Below are 14,801 nucleotides of genomic sequence, written 5' to 3' on the forward strand. Positions count from 1 at the left end.
ACATGTCCAACCTCTGCTTCTTAATCTTTTCTGAAAGTTATCATAAGCTTAGACAAGTCTAGTCTGTAAACTGTCTGCACAGGGTTGACGAATGTAGGCTTGTGTTCCTGTTTAAAGTCAAAGTGTTTGACTTTGCTGATATTTAATGCAGACCAACATGTTGGAATGCGCTTAATATTTGATAGACTAAAGTGATATTTTTTCTTATGTATGCATGGTTGAATGCACTCATTGTAAGTCGCTTTGGATAAAAGCATCAGCTAAATGAAAACGTCAACTAAATGAAATGTAATGTAACGTAATATGTTTAATGTATAAGGAGAAGGTAGTTTCACCAATTTGGTGGTTGTGTCAGTTGATATGTATGAAGGCAAACCTTTTGTATTTGCTGTGACCGTCCTACTCAACTTGTTATGTGGGCAAATTTTGCTGCACACTTTGAAAATAAATGACTTCAAGTCTTAAATTTGAAAGAAAATAATAGTTAATGCTGCAAAAAATGCAAATTAATTTGGTTTCTCCTCATGTCTCTTCTCTACATTGTAGATCCGCCGTGAAGGAGTGCGTCTGTTCCTGTTGTGGATGCAGGCGTTACAGAGTAATGCAGAGCGGGAGCAGCTCTGCATGTTTGCCTGTTTGATTCCTGGCTTCCCAGCTCCTCTCTGCCACGGGACACCACGCACCCTGGACACTCTGATCAACCCCCCACTGAGTTTGACAGAGAGTTAGTGCAATACACAAACACTAGCAAACACACAACACACACATACACACGCACACAGTGGAGTTATAATGATGATTAGTTACAAGATATACATGTTGGATGACACGTGGAACCCCTTTTATTTTTCTACTGTTTATACAGAGAGGACAGCACAGCAGCAACATTGTAATATAAGATAATAATAAGTCTTCTGCTCCCCCCCCCCCCCCCCCCCAGCTCAAGTGACCCCAGAAGAGATCACTCCATTGGTTCCTCCCCAGTCAGGCGACAAGAACCAGGAAGACCTCACTGCGTACTTCCTAGAGGCCCTATTGAAATACATGGTAAACCAGGTATTATCATTATTTCTTACTAACACATCTAACACAAGTACACTCCTGAAAATGTTCTGGTGCCTTACTAATGTCTCTAATGCTAAAGATAAAGGATGTAACCATTTACTGTCATTTGTCCTGGTTGATAAAGACATCATCTAATCAATGGCGGGTCACTAAATTCCTCAAATAGTTCCCTCCCTTATTGACACAAACTGATTTTGTTCTGCTATTTCCTCCTGCTGCTGTCACACACAAATGCATGTGGTCATCAACACACTGATATCATTCTCCCCTGGAACAATGGTGCTCTTCTCCACTTGACCCTATTTTGTGAATGTATAACACAAGTGTGTGTCTGTGTGTGTCCACTAGGCCAAGTCTCTAGAGTGGCGTTGTAAAGAGAACCATGAACGTGGCTTCAGCTTCCTCTTTGGTCACTTCAGGAAGTTTTACCTCCCTCACATCTTTCCCAACTTTGCCATGGAAACCAGCCTCTACAACCCCATTATGGGTGAGTATAAGATACAGAAAATCTGGAAACTCACTTGACACACAGAGTCAGCAGTAATGTTGTATTTCTGCAAATCCTACACCACATTAATAAAGATTTTCCTCTTTCCCTGTAGATGTGCCTCCGATGCGTCCTAAGCCTTACTACAGTGTGGTCCGCAGGGAGCAAGACGGTGGTGAGACCCTTTACTGCACAAAGGAGAGTTTCCTTCAGGCCAGAGTCATCTTCATACGCTGGCTGGTTTCCTTTTGGCTGGAGCCACGACCCAACACACAAACACACATCCCAGGAACGGAGGGAGAGAGCATCCCCAAGAATATACAGGTAATGCACTAAAATGTTGTTGTTGGAAACTGTTGGAATGTCAATACTGTGTGATATGATAAATGAGTTCATGCAAGCTACCCAGATATTCTCCTATTAACATTAAACACGTTACAAATATATAGGACATTACTTCCTGATGTTCAGAGGGGAGGGCTTAGAGCAGCATATGATAAAACTGATGATAGATTAGACGATGGAATATAAAATGTAAAAATAACGGTCCTTTGTTCATCCACTTTCTCTTTATTTTCTCACTATATAACCTGTGTTACTCTTGACCTCCAGCGAGCAGCAGCCGGCCTGGCAGCTCGCTCTGCCGGCAGCTCAGATGACAGCAGCGGAGGCGTAAGTCGGTCAGACAGCCACCTGGAAAGCAGCGGGGGTTCCTCTGGGCCAGGAGGAGGCAGCATGGGGCTATCTGGGGGGTTGGGGCTGGGGGGTGAGCCCGAGCAGAGCCACTCCAACACATCTACCCTGACTGAGAGGGAACCCAGCTCCTCCTCGCTCTGCTCCATGGATGAGGAGCAGCTGACGGACATGGAGGTTGTGAGAAGAGTGCTGACCTGCTCCAGAACCAACGTTAACTTCATCACAGAGATCTTTAGACAGGTGAAGGAGAAATAACTGTTTTTGACATTATGTAGGTGTCACTCCCACTTCTGTGCACAAACTTGTCACCTTAAATATGTCCTTTCCCCCTAAATATGTAAAGGGTCTTTGAGTCCCTTGAGAGGCGCTATACAAATTTTATTCTTATTTTAGGATGTCACACCTTTGACTTGCAAGTTAATACCATGCATTTTCAGTAGATCTATGTAGATTTATTTCTATTGTTAGAGAAAACGTATGTGCAAGGTCCCTGTACAGGCCCCTTGGTTTTCTACCATTTTTATCATTGAAGGATACTTTAAATTAAATAAAATCAGTATTTTTTGTGAAATTTTATCTTCTATTCATCATTTTTTTTGTCTTCGCCAATATAGGCATTTCTCCTTCCTATGTGTGAAGCGGCAGCGATGCGAAAAGTGGTCCGTGTTTATCAGGAATGGATCGCCATGGAGGACAAACCAGTGTTTATGAAGGAGCCAGACGAGGGACATTATCCCATTGCCACTGGTGGCAGTTTGGATTCAGGCTCTCAGCTCGGGGACAAGGAAGACGAGGTGAGGAACAATGCATGCGAGCACGTACCTCCGCCAGGGCTAAGCCCTATCTCGCCTTGTCAAAGCAGTGTTTCCTATTAATTATCTAGACTTTTTATACACTCGTTATAACAAACAAAATCTCCAACTCCTGTTCTGTGCAGCATGCGGTGAGCTTACCCGCAAATGCCATGCAATGCAGCTCTTGGATGTTATTCTCTTCGCTGTGTTCCTGTCACTTGGAATCTGTTGCACGTGAGAGTGATGTTTGCGCACATGCAATCCTTCTACCTTTAAAAGGTTTACTGAATTCAGTGAGAAACGCTGCAGGGAAAATAAAAATAAAATCCTTGATCCGCTCCACAATTTTACCTGACCCATACCGCCTCCTACCACAAAGTTTAATGTTAACCTGTCCAGTAGTGTTTGCGTAGTCCTTCTAAAAGACAGACGAACAAAGTGAAAACATAACCTTCTTGTCAGCAGTAATAAATGATGGCCCATGGGAACAGATCTTTATGCACACATACACATCCTCGTAAATACCCACTTGTTTTAAACGTCCTGCTTCAAGTTTTTAACACAGAATTTCTGTTTTATATTTTGACCTGAAGACCAAGCTGTGATAACATGCTATTTATAAAAATTCTGGAACTGGATGATTTTCACAGGCTGGGTGTTGAGTAAACAGAGTTGTCTGTGTGTTTTCTTTCCTTGTCAGGGAATGAACAAAGAGATTGACAGTGAATTACTGGAGTACAGTGTTCATGCTGGAGTTCAGACTACACTACAGGTATGGTTTCAATCTGTCTTCATGTCTCACTCAAACACAGAGTCTCGTCGTTGCAGGATATTGTTTTTTCACTTTTTAGAAAAGTGGGTTTCGACCCATTTAACATCCTAACCACTTGTCTGCTTGTGTGCAGGTGTTTATCACTCACTCCTCGAATGTTTTTCTAATCGAGCCTGCCAACGACATCAAGATCCTTTTAGAGGAGCATGTCGACATGTGCAAGCGAGTCCTGAACATCTACCGCAGCCTCGTCATGCACGAGACCATGGACAATAAAACATGGTAAAAACAAATATGCAAACAATGTTACTTGTTAGTGCAGACTGGGATTATTTAACACAGCAAAAACTTTAACTTGGGTGCTTGTGTTTGTTTCATAGGGAGCAGATCTTATTGGTGCTGCTGAGGGTGACAGAGTCAGTGATGAAAAGACCGCCGTCCATTATGCCTCAGGGCAAGAAGAACAACACACTGTCGGGCAGACTGGCTGGACCTATCTTTCAGGTACATCACTATCACTACATCCAATAAGGTAAATACTTTTCATAAGTACTGAAGACAAGGAAGGACACAGGATCTTTCTCCGCCCAGTCTCTGGAAGACAGATGGGCTTGTGGTATTCTAGATGCTTAATATATAATTGTCTACTAAACTATATGTAATAGGGTATATACTTGTTGATTGCGTAAAAGTACATGATGCACTCATGGCAACTTTCTAATCATCTAATATAAGAGTAGTTGCTTGAATAAGATTTTGGGCATAACTTCTCAGATATCCAGTTGCCCTCATTGCTCTTAGTCAGAACATAGAAATATTTGTAAAAACAATTAATTGAAGTCTTGCTTACGCATTTTATGAACACTTTCATTATGTTTAATTGTGCCCAAGTATGATCCAGTCAATATTCAGTCCCAATTATTATTTTTATTATTCGCAGAAAGCTTTTCTTATATAACGTTATACAGATTCACCCCCCCTCTTTCTGCACAGACCCTAATAGTAGCTTGGATTAAGGGGAACTTGAACGTCTACATCAGCCGGGAACTGTGGGATGACTTGCTCTCCGTCCTGTCCTCCCTGACGTGCTGGGAGGAGCTGGTCACAGAGTGGTCTCTCACCATGGAAACCCTCACCAAGGTATCATGTTTTCAGCAACCGCCAAACATTATATCAAGCATCCTGCTTTATGCATATCAAAAACTTGTGTATATGGTTGTGCAATAAGACCAAAATCTCATATCCTAATATATGGTCATTTATTTCATATCCAGATAACTATACACATCCTCACTCCTTGCTTGTTACACATATCTTTTCTCAACTGTATAATTGGGGGCCATGCATGTGCAGATGTAAGTTGCAATGATGGCTGTTCTTCTCCTTCCATCATGATCCTTTGCTTTATAATGTATAACATCCTTCGAGGGGCCATACTAAAGAATATACCTAGTATATCACACTACTTCGTCAAATGCGCAGGGCTGGAACTGCTTGTGATTATAATGACACTCACGACTGGTTTTCCAGGTTTGGGTCAGTCGGTCTTTACATCAGTCAGTTTTAGAAAGAACTGCAACAGTACGTCATCCTAAACAGAGATACAAACTTCAATACATGTGTCCTCAGAAAATGATGTACAAACAGACCAGAGGGGTTTGTTTGGCTCTGAGCTTGTGGTTTTCACTTTGCAGCTCAATGATTTTATGCTGTAGGTTGTTAGGGAAATTAGCTGGTTCCTTATTGAATAGCTTAGTAAATATATTTAGCTACTTCTGTTTCCTTTTCTTTACTTTTCGTGTTCTGAAACCTCTTACCAAACTCGACAGCATATTCGGATGTCACAGCAGTCTTTGGTCTTACTTGAAAATGCTCAATTATTGCCAACATGCACAACATTTTGTTAGTGTGATGATAGCAGCTCCACAGTAGCAACAAGTCTCCTTTACTAATTCTCCTTCTGAATGAGGTTTCAGTTTGTTCAGTTTCAGGCTGTAACAATCCTCGAAAAACCAAACTATTCTGGCTCGTCTTTTAAAAATATCATCATTCGTGCTTTTCTTTTTGTCATTCGTCATGTGCTTTCCTGTGTATGTCTCTGTTTTGTAGGTGCTGGCCAGGAACCTGTATACTGTTGATCTCAACGAGCTGCCTCTGGACAAACTCAGTGAACAAAAACAGAAGAAACATAAAGGAAAAGGTTGGTCAGTCGCCAGAGACTCTGACAGATCCTGTGTAGACACACACAACTTCCTAAGAGCAGGTCTGAAACTCAGCTAGCTGATCCTAGCATCACATTAATCAAAGCCAACAGCAACACTTAAAAACAATTACAATCATAATCCTTAGTGTTATATCTTAAGTGAAAAAAGTCAAGTTTACAATGCAGGCACCCCAGCTTAGTGTCAACAATGTCACACAATTTCTCAGTCATGACCAGATGGAAGTCTACTGCAGCTTTAGAAATTAGTCAGACGCTTTCACATTTTGCACACTTTTCAAATTTGTATCACATAATCAAAAAGTGAAATGTGACATTTACACAAATATTCAGTCCCAAAGACTCAACACTGGCCAAAGGCTTTACTTATGCCTCATAGATGACAGGTGGAGAGCTGAAGATGACAGTTAACAGATTTTTCAGATCAAATCTGAGAGGATCTGCCAGTAAGAATGAAAAAAGACTGCCCAAATCCAGGTGTGCTGCTCTTACACAAGACAATTCAAAACTGGTATTGCTGCTCGATGGACTTCTAAGAAGTACTGAGTCAACAGTCTGAAGAGATTTCCATGATGATGAAACATGACACAACATGTGCATTGCATCACGTGACAACTTTTCTATCAGAATCTGCTGTAGTTACAGTACAGAGAGAGACAGAACATATCCTAAAGTACCAGTGAATTGACACTCACAATATATCATTCCTTCTCTGCTTCCCTCCATTTATACTTTAGGTATCGGTTCAGAGGGCCAGCGACAGATTGTGGATAGTTCCTTCTCTAAAGGCTGGAGCAGAGATCCACCAGGTCAGGCAGCAGTAATGAGGCAGCGAAGTGCCACAACTGCAGGTTCACCAGGCATCGAAAAGGCCAGGAGTATCGTCCGCCAGAAGACTGTAGGTCAGTATTTCCCTTCTTAGACGTCCATCCTCCTGGTGTTTGTGAGGAGCAGACTTATGTGAAACCTTCAGCTGTGGCCATTGGTGGGAGAGAAATGGTCACAAAACCATTAGACTGAAAAAACGTTTTTAGCTTACAGCAGGACGAGTTATGATAAGAAACAATCGGAGGATACATTTTGGAAGGGGTTTTGTATTTGTTACCTTCCAACACTCCATAAAACATTAACATTTACTGTTTTGAAACACTTAACAAACATGTATTAACAAGACAAACTACATACAACCCATGTACTTGTCTTTTGCCTGTTATTATTTCAGTTACTACTTGAAATTAATGAGGTTCTCCTTTAGTTCTCAGTGATGATACACGGTAATTATCCATGGAAAATGATTGTGGACTGTAAAGATAAATTAAATACATAAATACTGTTAGAAGTGTATCTATGGGGCCTGAAATGGCTTAAAATATCCAGGTAGTGTATTTATTAACCTTTAATAAACTGGACCATTGCTGATAAGCTTAGTCTCTATTTAACATGTTATGTACCACTTCTAAAATCCCCTCGGTCTGGGACACACTGCCTGTGTTGCATGATGTGCAGTACGTTCCAGATTTATTTATTTTCTATGTCTATGTTAACAGAACCGGTCGTAGTGACCTCATTTCCTGCGTGAGACACAGATGTTGCGTGCAGCTCCAGCCTCACTGCTACAGTGCATCATCTGCTGTTTTGATGCCTTGCATTTCTTTTATCTGTTCAGCACACGGCTCTCAGCATCAACACAATGAGAAGAGATCTGCTGATAGTCATACTGACATCATACCAACAACCTTAGATACAACTGACACCTTTTCAATTGCCCTGGTGAAGGACAGTGGTTTTCTCGTGTGCACTCCCTTGTTCTCTCTTTTTCGACCAATGTTTGAATTACGTGAATTGCTTTCTGGTTACAACTCTTCACTCCCCTGACCTCTCACCAATTATAGATGATTATTATTATTGATGGCCTGTTATCTTTATGTAAAAAGAGGGCTGGTATTAACCTCTCTGCAGCAGACACGCTAGAGGTGTGGGGGACACACCCATGTGAGGTGCAGCAGTTCAGACACATGCAACACAGGCAGTCCATCCTGGGCGTTGGTGTGTTTTCACTGTGACTCAAGCTAAAGGACAATTGCGTGTTTAACAACAAATGTAATTAAAAGTTATAGCTTTGGTCAAACTGGCAGACAATCTCCTTTTCAGATTTAACTGTCTCTGACCAGCATTAAGACAAATGTAGTGCCACTGTGTACCGTGCTCATGAGAGGAGATTCGAGCTGCCACCCGCCTCTCACTATCTTCTTCCAGAGCTAACCCTGTCTCACTCCTCCCTCAACTCCCTCGCCTCCTTCCCTCCATCCCTCCATCGGCCCTTAAACTTTCCCCCTATTGCTGTCTTCGCCCCATTTTCTCCATCTATCTATCTTGATTTTTTTTTCTCAACATAATATTTGAATATGTCATTTTTTCATTCCTTTCACTTTTACATCCTTCCCATATATATGCATTTTCTTTCACTTCAACACTTTGCCCTCCCTTTCCCTCTGCACTCATCCTCCCTTCCTTCTGTTTCACACCCTTCCCCCTTTTCTTCTATTTCTCTTCTATCTCTTCTTCCCAACTTGTTAGCCCTGCGTAGCTGTTCTACGGGGGACTCTCTGCTGTCCTCCTTTATCCGCAGTGCTAAGAGTGCTCCTACTCTGGCTCCGCCTCTACCTGTCCTCCACCACCACAACCCTTTACTACCCCCCCTTGCCGACCAGCTGGCAGGTACACACTCTTTGCACTACCTGTCTGCCTGGAAACTTTAGCCATCATCAGCACGTCTGTCTGAAAGTGAAACTTAATGTCTGTCACCTCGCCTCTGTCTCCCCATTTTTCTGGCTGTAATTATCATTCCTTAGGGAATGATTTGCACGTGGTCCACTAGGAATCATCAAACTGTAACTGTTAATGATCATTCCGTTTAAAATCTCTGCAATCATCTCATCGGCTGTGAATGAAAATTAAGGTTCACCTGCTTAAGTTATACAGGGAATATTCTGTTTCTGAAGAAAGCTTAATTAACAATTCATAGGTAATATTGAGAAGGAGTAAGAAATAATCACATTGGTTTGTTATGAGTTGCATAAAGGGATGCTGTCATATTATGCAACTGTTAATGAAATACTCTCATGTATGTCCTCCCTGGCTAACACTGTGCTTTCCATGTTTAAGTTAGTTACTGTTGGGGTTTTAACACTAGTTGGCACAATTGAATTTTGCATAGAGAGTACTGTATGAAATATAGCCACGCTTCTAGCAAGGGGTCATCATCTCCTGACATTTTAATTTTACTTTAAAAAATTGTAACAGTCCGATGGAGACGGAGCGTGTCTCTCTGTTTCTGTTGTCTGCATGAAACTAGGAAGCTACTCGTGTTTGCCCGCCTGCACAAATGCACGTTCCTCTTTCTGTCATTTTATCAACTACACATGCATGCACCATTTTCTGCCTAACAGTTGTTCACTCTTTGTTTCTGTTCCCTTCTTATTGATTTCCATTCAATCAATGTCTTGTGTGATATTTAATTTGATGACATTTATTCTTGACTTGTCATTGAAGTCAACTTGCCAATGGCGACGATTGCATTTTATAATGGTTTCTGCGAGCATGATTTGACTTAACTTTTGTGTGTGTGTGTGTGTGTGTGTGTGTGTGTGTGTGTGTGTGTGTGTGTGTGTGTGTGTGTGTGTGTGTGTGTGTGTGTGTGTGTGTGTGTGTGTGTGTGTGTGTGTGTGTGTGTGTGTGTGTGTGTGTGTGTAATGTGGAAATCTATTTAAGGTTTTTCATTAAGACGTCTGTGTCAGTACAAGCAGACTGTGCTAGCTCGTTGAGTTTGATGAAGTGGCTAAAAACTGTCTCCTTAGTCATGGATGCTATTCTGTGTCAGCTAAATCTAAAAGGTAACTAGGATTTCTCCTAGTTGTTAAATTCAACTTGACAACAGACAGATGAAATTCCTAGATTTCCATCTCAGGTAAATGTATCACCTTGTTTTGTCGGAGAGATGACTAAACTTGACTCTCTGTCATCACTATGATATGATTAGGCACCAAATATTAGTGGCTTAAGATTCAAAACAAATATTAGCAGTTTTTTTGGCGACTTTAATCTATGATGCACATCTCTTTTCCCCATCTTGTAATCGTCTCACTACAAGGTGTTGTCATGCTCATGATCATCTAAATAGATAACTTACACACCTTTGAGAATTCTTTGTTTTTCTCTTTGCTACTGCAGGTTTCTGCACAGGTATCTAGTTTGGCACTTTGTTTATTTGCTAACTTGTGTCGGTTCCGTACATGTGTTTTTAAATCAGTTGATCCCCACTTACCCTCTACTAACCTCACTCCCCTTCCTCTGTCTTCCCCCAATTAACAGACCTCGAGGACCCACCAATCACACTGACATCCCGCGCCTCTCGAATGCGTCACTCCTCCCAGAGCGAAGAGGCCCCTCCCACCTCCTGTCCTGAGGTGTTCCAGGGCGGGACTTGTGACCTGGACGCCCCGGCCCCTTCATCCCTCGCAAGGAGCAGCAGTGCCTCTGACATCATGGAGCCTTTCATTGCAGAACGGGTCAAAGGTGAAGACCCTCAGAGGGATCCCACTTCAATCCCAAACCCCCACCAGCACCAACACCACTCAACCACTCCTTCTACACTCGCAGCCAACAGCCACACAGCTCAGCTACTTCCACACTGTCCCGCCTCCCCCTCTCCCACCCCTCTTACCTTATCCAATGGTGTTGTTTCCTCGACCTCAGAGGGACAAGATGATGGTAGTGATTACGACCAGTTCTGGCAACAGATTGGCTCTCGAAGCCGAGGTTCTAGCTCTGATTGGGTAAGCGATTGGGATTCTGCCTTCACCATTTCATCTGAAAAGGAAATGTATGCCGAAGACGGTGAAATGAGAGCCGGTGCAGAGGAGGATGATTTATTCTCCTCTATTAGGGACTACCTCACTCACAAAGGAGGTGAGAGAAAGGAGGAGGCTGGAGAGAGAGAAAGTCCTGGTCACACATTAGAGAACAGTGTTACTTTACCTGTGCCAGTGCAAACCGGTGTAGCTAGAGCACAAATAGAATCCGCAGCACAGGTAGGAGAGGTGAGACAGGTGGTAAGAGACGACAGGCAAGGAAGTAAATCAGTGAGACACAGCAGTGTGGATTCAACAGAGGAGAGTGAGGCAGAGCAGCGGAGCATCTATGAATGCCTGGAGCAGCAATGTCAGTGGCCGACACCCAGTACCAGGGGAAGTGCAAGCTTAGAAAGAACCACTGTGGAGAAAAAGGGAGGAGGAAATACAGGGAAGGCAGCAGGATGGGACGATACATGTGACGTGTTGAGGGAAACGGGAGAAAATAAACAGATTGTAAAAGAAGTAGCAGGAAATGAGAGGCCAGTATTAATTCAACAAGAAACTAGTACAATAGAATCTAGCCTTGAATCAAACCAAACCACCCAAACTGCAGATCCAGCCAAGGTCAAGGTGCCTCGTAGTAACACCAAGAGGCTACATTCTGGGGGTGTTCATGTCAGCTTCAGGCCCTCAACTGAGTCGGTCCAGTTCCACAACCCCCTCGAGAGTAAAGAGGCTCACTGGAAAGCCCGACTGCGTCGCCTCAGTCATTTTCACACACACAGTCACTCAGCTGGGGAGAGGCCAGGGGCCGCAGCTGGGGCAGGGTCAGGGTCAGGGGGCAAGCCAGGAGCAGGCGGAGCAGGTAAGTTTGGCTCTGTGGCTGGGATGGGCCAGAGAGCAGGAGCACATGAGAAATCCGCCTCTGGGACAGTTACGGATGGCAGCGGGGTAGGGGGCACAGCAGGAGCTGGAGGTCTGGAAAACAGAACCGGTAGTGGAGGGGACTATGTGGGATCCAGTCAGAGCTCTGAGGTTCATTCAGAAGCACCATCAGGCGCTTCAAGCTCCTCAGGCGTGTCGTCAGGGGTGCGTGGGCGCTTGGGACGTTCAGCCTTGCGATCTCGAGCTTCCCGCTCCCGCTCCCAGGAGCCGGGCAGCACTTCCTCACGTCACCACCAGGGAGCCCTTCTCGGTGGCGTTTATAAGACTGTGGTTCACGCTCTGTCCTCCAAACCCCGGCCCCGAGGTCAGGGGTCATCCCAAGGCTCGTCGCCACAGCGGCAGGGCCGGGCTGCCATGGGTGACGCATCGTTAAGAGACCTCTACTCCCATGTCCTGGGCTACTTTGGACGAAAGACGACCACGCCAGGTGAGGATTGCAACGAACGAAGGGCTCGTAAAGGACATGACAACTGTGGAGTGACGTATACTCACAAAACACAAACATCAACAACTCTCCTTTCCTTTTTGGCTGTTTTTAACTGGTTTGTTATGATGGAATGATATTTTTTTTGGGCTGATTCTCATCATCTTGCTACTGGACTGAAATTCAACTCCCTGTTGATGTGTTTCACCTTGATCGTAGCCCCTCCTCCAGCCTGCCTCTTGTCGAGGACCCCTCGTCCTCCCATACCCTCCCACCTGTTCCTCTACCTGAGGAGCCCCTCCCCCCTTCTCCTGTCTTCTTTTTTCCTAAGGGTTTTGGGAATTTAACCTCTTCTGCCCATTTCTCCCCTTCTCCACCTCCCTCTCCTCAATTTTGCATGCCGCCTCCTCGTACCTCGTTCGCCTCCTCCCCGGACTCTGGCCCCTCTTCAACTGTACAGAAGGAAGTGTGCCTATAAAAAAGACATGGTTATACATAATATCCTGCAGAAACCCCCCAAATGGTTTATGGCATTTTACATCTTGAGAGCCTTTAACTTGTGACATGAAACATAGAATAAATGTGTAGATATGACAGTTGAGTTTATAAAGGTATAATTATTATGGAGTATTATTTTAGATGAGAAAACGCAAAGATATTGTTGTAGTTCATCCTCAGACCACTAGAATGCAGCATAAGACCATATGTGAAATTCTTTATAATAACACATTTATTTGAATGAATCAGAAAGGCTTATAATGGTTATTTGCCATGTACACTACCACAGAATAATGCACATTAGATTCAGCAGTTCAAATAAACTCTTTCTATTCATTCTAAATATTTAGCTGGGAGGCTGCAGAACTGGGGTGAAATCATTTTGTTTTGATATGAGCACAGTGAGCATCACATCAGCTGAATCTGTCTGGATGTGGAAGTCACTGTTGTGCAACCACATTTGATCTTTTATTACTCACTTACTTCCCAGCTTGTGCCAAACAGTGCCCACCAGTCGTTTGTGTATTTGGTTAATTGGTTTGGCTTTTGTGCCAGATATTGTGTATCTGCATCTTCATGATGCCCGCATGTTTTAAAGTATGGGGGTCTCCACCCCAAGTTGTGCACAGCTGACATTACTGACTTGATCTTTCACAAGACTTCGGCTTTCTGTAGGTTTAAGAGTGAAGAGTCCTCTTATCAGCTCTGCTGTACAGTGCTGTCAGAACTGCAGCGTAGTCCACTGCAGGGTTTCTGTAAGTGTTTGTTACTTTTTTGTCTCTTGACTGGTTTCTCAGCAGCTATATCATTGCTGGGAAATATTAGAGGAGTTTTGAGCAGTCATCGTCCAACTGCACAGGCTGAAAGCATCAATAACAAAAATATCACGTCCAGTACGTGCATATGTTACTAAACAGATCTACAAAGAAAAGCCGATGAAGCTGTTTTGGAGGATAGAGGCTGTGTGAAATGTAAGTTTAGTGTCAGCTAACATCACAGTTAATCATGTCTACTGGGCTACTTTGTACTTAACCATAGCACCAAGGCTTTTAAGCTGTAGTCCCAGTTTGAAATGCATTATACCTACATGCCGGGACGTCAATAAGTATATATAATACTTTTTTTCCTACAAAAGTGTATTTTGCTTAGTAGCTGCTTATCAGTAACCCATTAGGATCTACTTTTTTACCTCAGCATATGGTACTATACAGATGTCTCATTCCTGTTGCTGTTTGTGATGACATGGCAAATAATCATGACAGTCAAATAATCTACCAGCAGTCACAGCTAAATTTATTGTATTTAACATCTGGGTCAGAAGAGCTAACTGTGCAACAACCTAATTATATGTGTCAACATGCAGAAATGTAAGGAAGAAATGCAGTAGACTAAGTTAACAAAACATAAAGCAAAATTGGCATTTAGGCTTTGTTGCTTTAAGTTGTTAACTGTGTTTGCTCCTAACCTACTTTCTTTCGTGTGATCACTGCAGCAAGATGCTGATCCTCTAATAAGCAGTTCAAACTTAAATGATGGAAAGCTGTCTTTGCTCTGACCTTCAGGGGCTTTGTTGCACATACAATCAGGACACAAACTGATGTAACACTGCACCTGCAGGGCAGTGCAGTTTGTACGCAGCCTGTCTTGTTGTGTGGTAAGTGTTTAAGTCCAAAATCTTCAAGGAAAAATGTGCAGCAAGGGGATATTTCCATTTGCTAAAAAGGCAGTAGAATCCGTATTCTTACTGAAGGAAATAACTAAGCTTTATTGATCAAAGTATTATATTGAACCAGGCTCTGTCAACTCCATCAGCCACAGGCTTGGGAATTAAAGATTAGTTTGTTAATCCTGCGAGAAATATCACTGCCTCCAAGCTAACAGCAACATAACTTATAGTAACAGACCTGCTGCTTGTCCTGAGCTAACAAGGTGATATTCTCTCTTGCTCTATGTGCATGATCGTGTGAATTAACTCCTGCCTTGCTTTTCTGGTGGCTGTCGATGTGCCTGCTGTCTTGTGGCTTTTTTTTTAACATCAACCTTTCG

General features: G+C 43.1%; 1 protein-coding gene across 1 annotated transcript in view; it reads left to right on the forward strand.

Moving 5' to 3' along the window:
* The window catches only part of ralgapa1 (Ral GTPase activating protein catalytic subunit alpha 1), a 71,404-nt gene that overhangs the window by 6,092 nt on the left and 50,511 nt on the right, over positions 1-14,801 (forward strand). The window contains exons 6-18 of the mRNA XM_061083393.1: positions 547-724; positions 941-1,056; positions 1,414-1,552; positions 1,668-1,876; positions 2,165-2,488; positions 2,863-3,042; positions 3,743-3,814; positions 3,948-4,096; positions 4,195-4,318; positions 4,808-4,954; positions 5,924-6,014; positions 6,773-6,937; positions 10,407-12,260. Of these exons, the coding sequence (XP_060939376.1) occupies positions 547-724; positions 941-1,056; positions 1,414-1,552; positions 1,668-1,876; positions 2,165-2,488; positions 2,863-3,042; positions 3,743-3,814; positions 3,948-4,096; positions 4,195-4,318; positions 4,808-4,954; positions 5,924-6,014; positions 6,773-6,937; positions 10,407-12,260 (3,748 nt within the window). The remainder of the gene's footprint in view (positions 1-546; positions 725-940; positions 1,057-1,413; positions 1,553-1,667; positions 1,877-2,164; positions 2,489-2,862; positions 3,043-3,742; positions 3,815-3,947; positions 4,097-4,194; positions 4,319-4,807; positions 4,955-5,923; positions 6,015-6,772; positions 6,938-10,406; positions 12,261-14,801) is intronic.

This window comes from Limanda limanda, chromosome 12 (genome assembly GCF_963576545.1).
Source record: "Limanda limanda chromosome 12, fLimLim1.1, whole genome shotgun sequence".
Lineage (NCBI taxonomy): Eukaryota > Metazoa > Chordata > Actinopteri > Pleuronectiformes > Pleuronectidae > Limanda > Limanda limanda.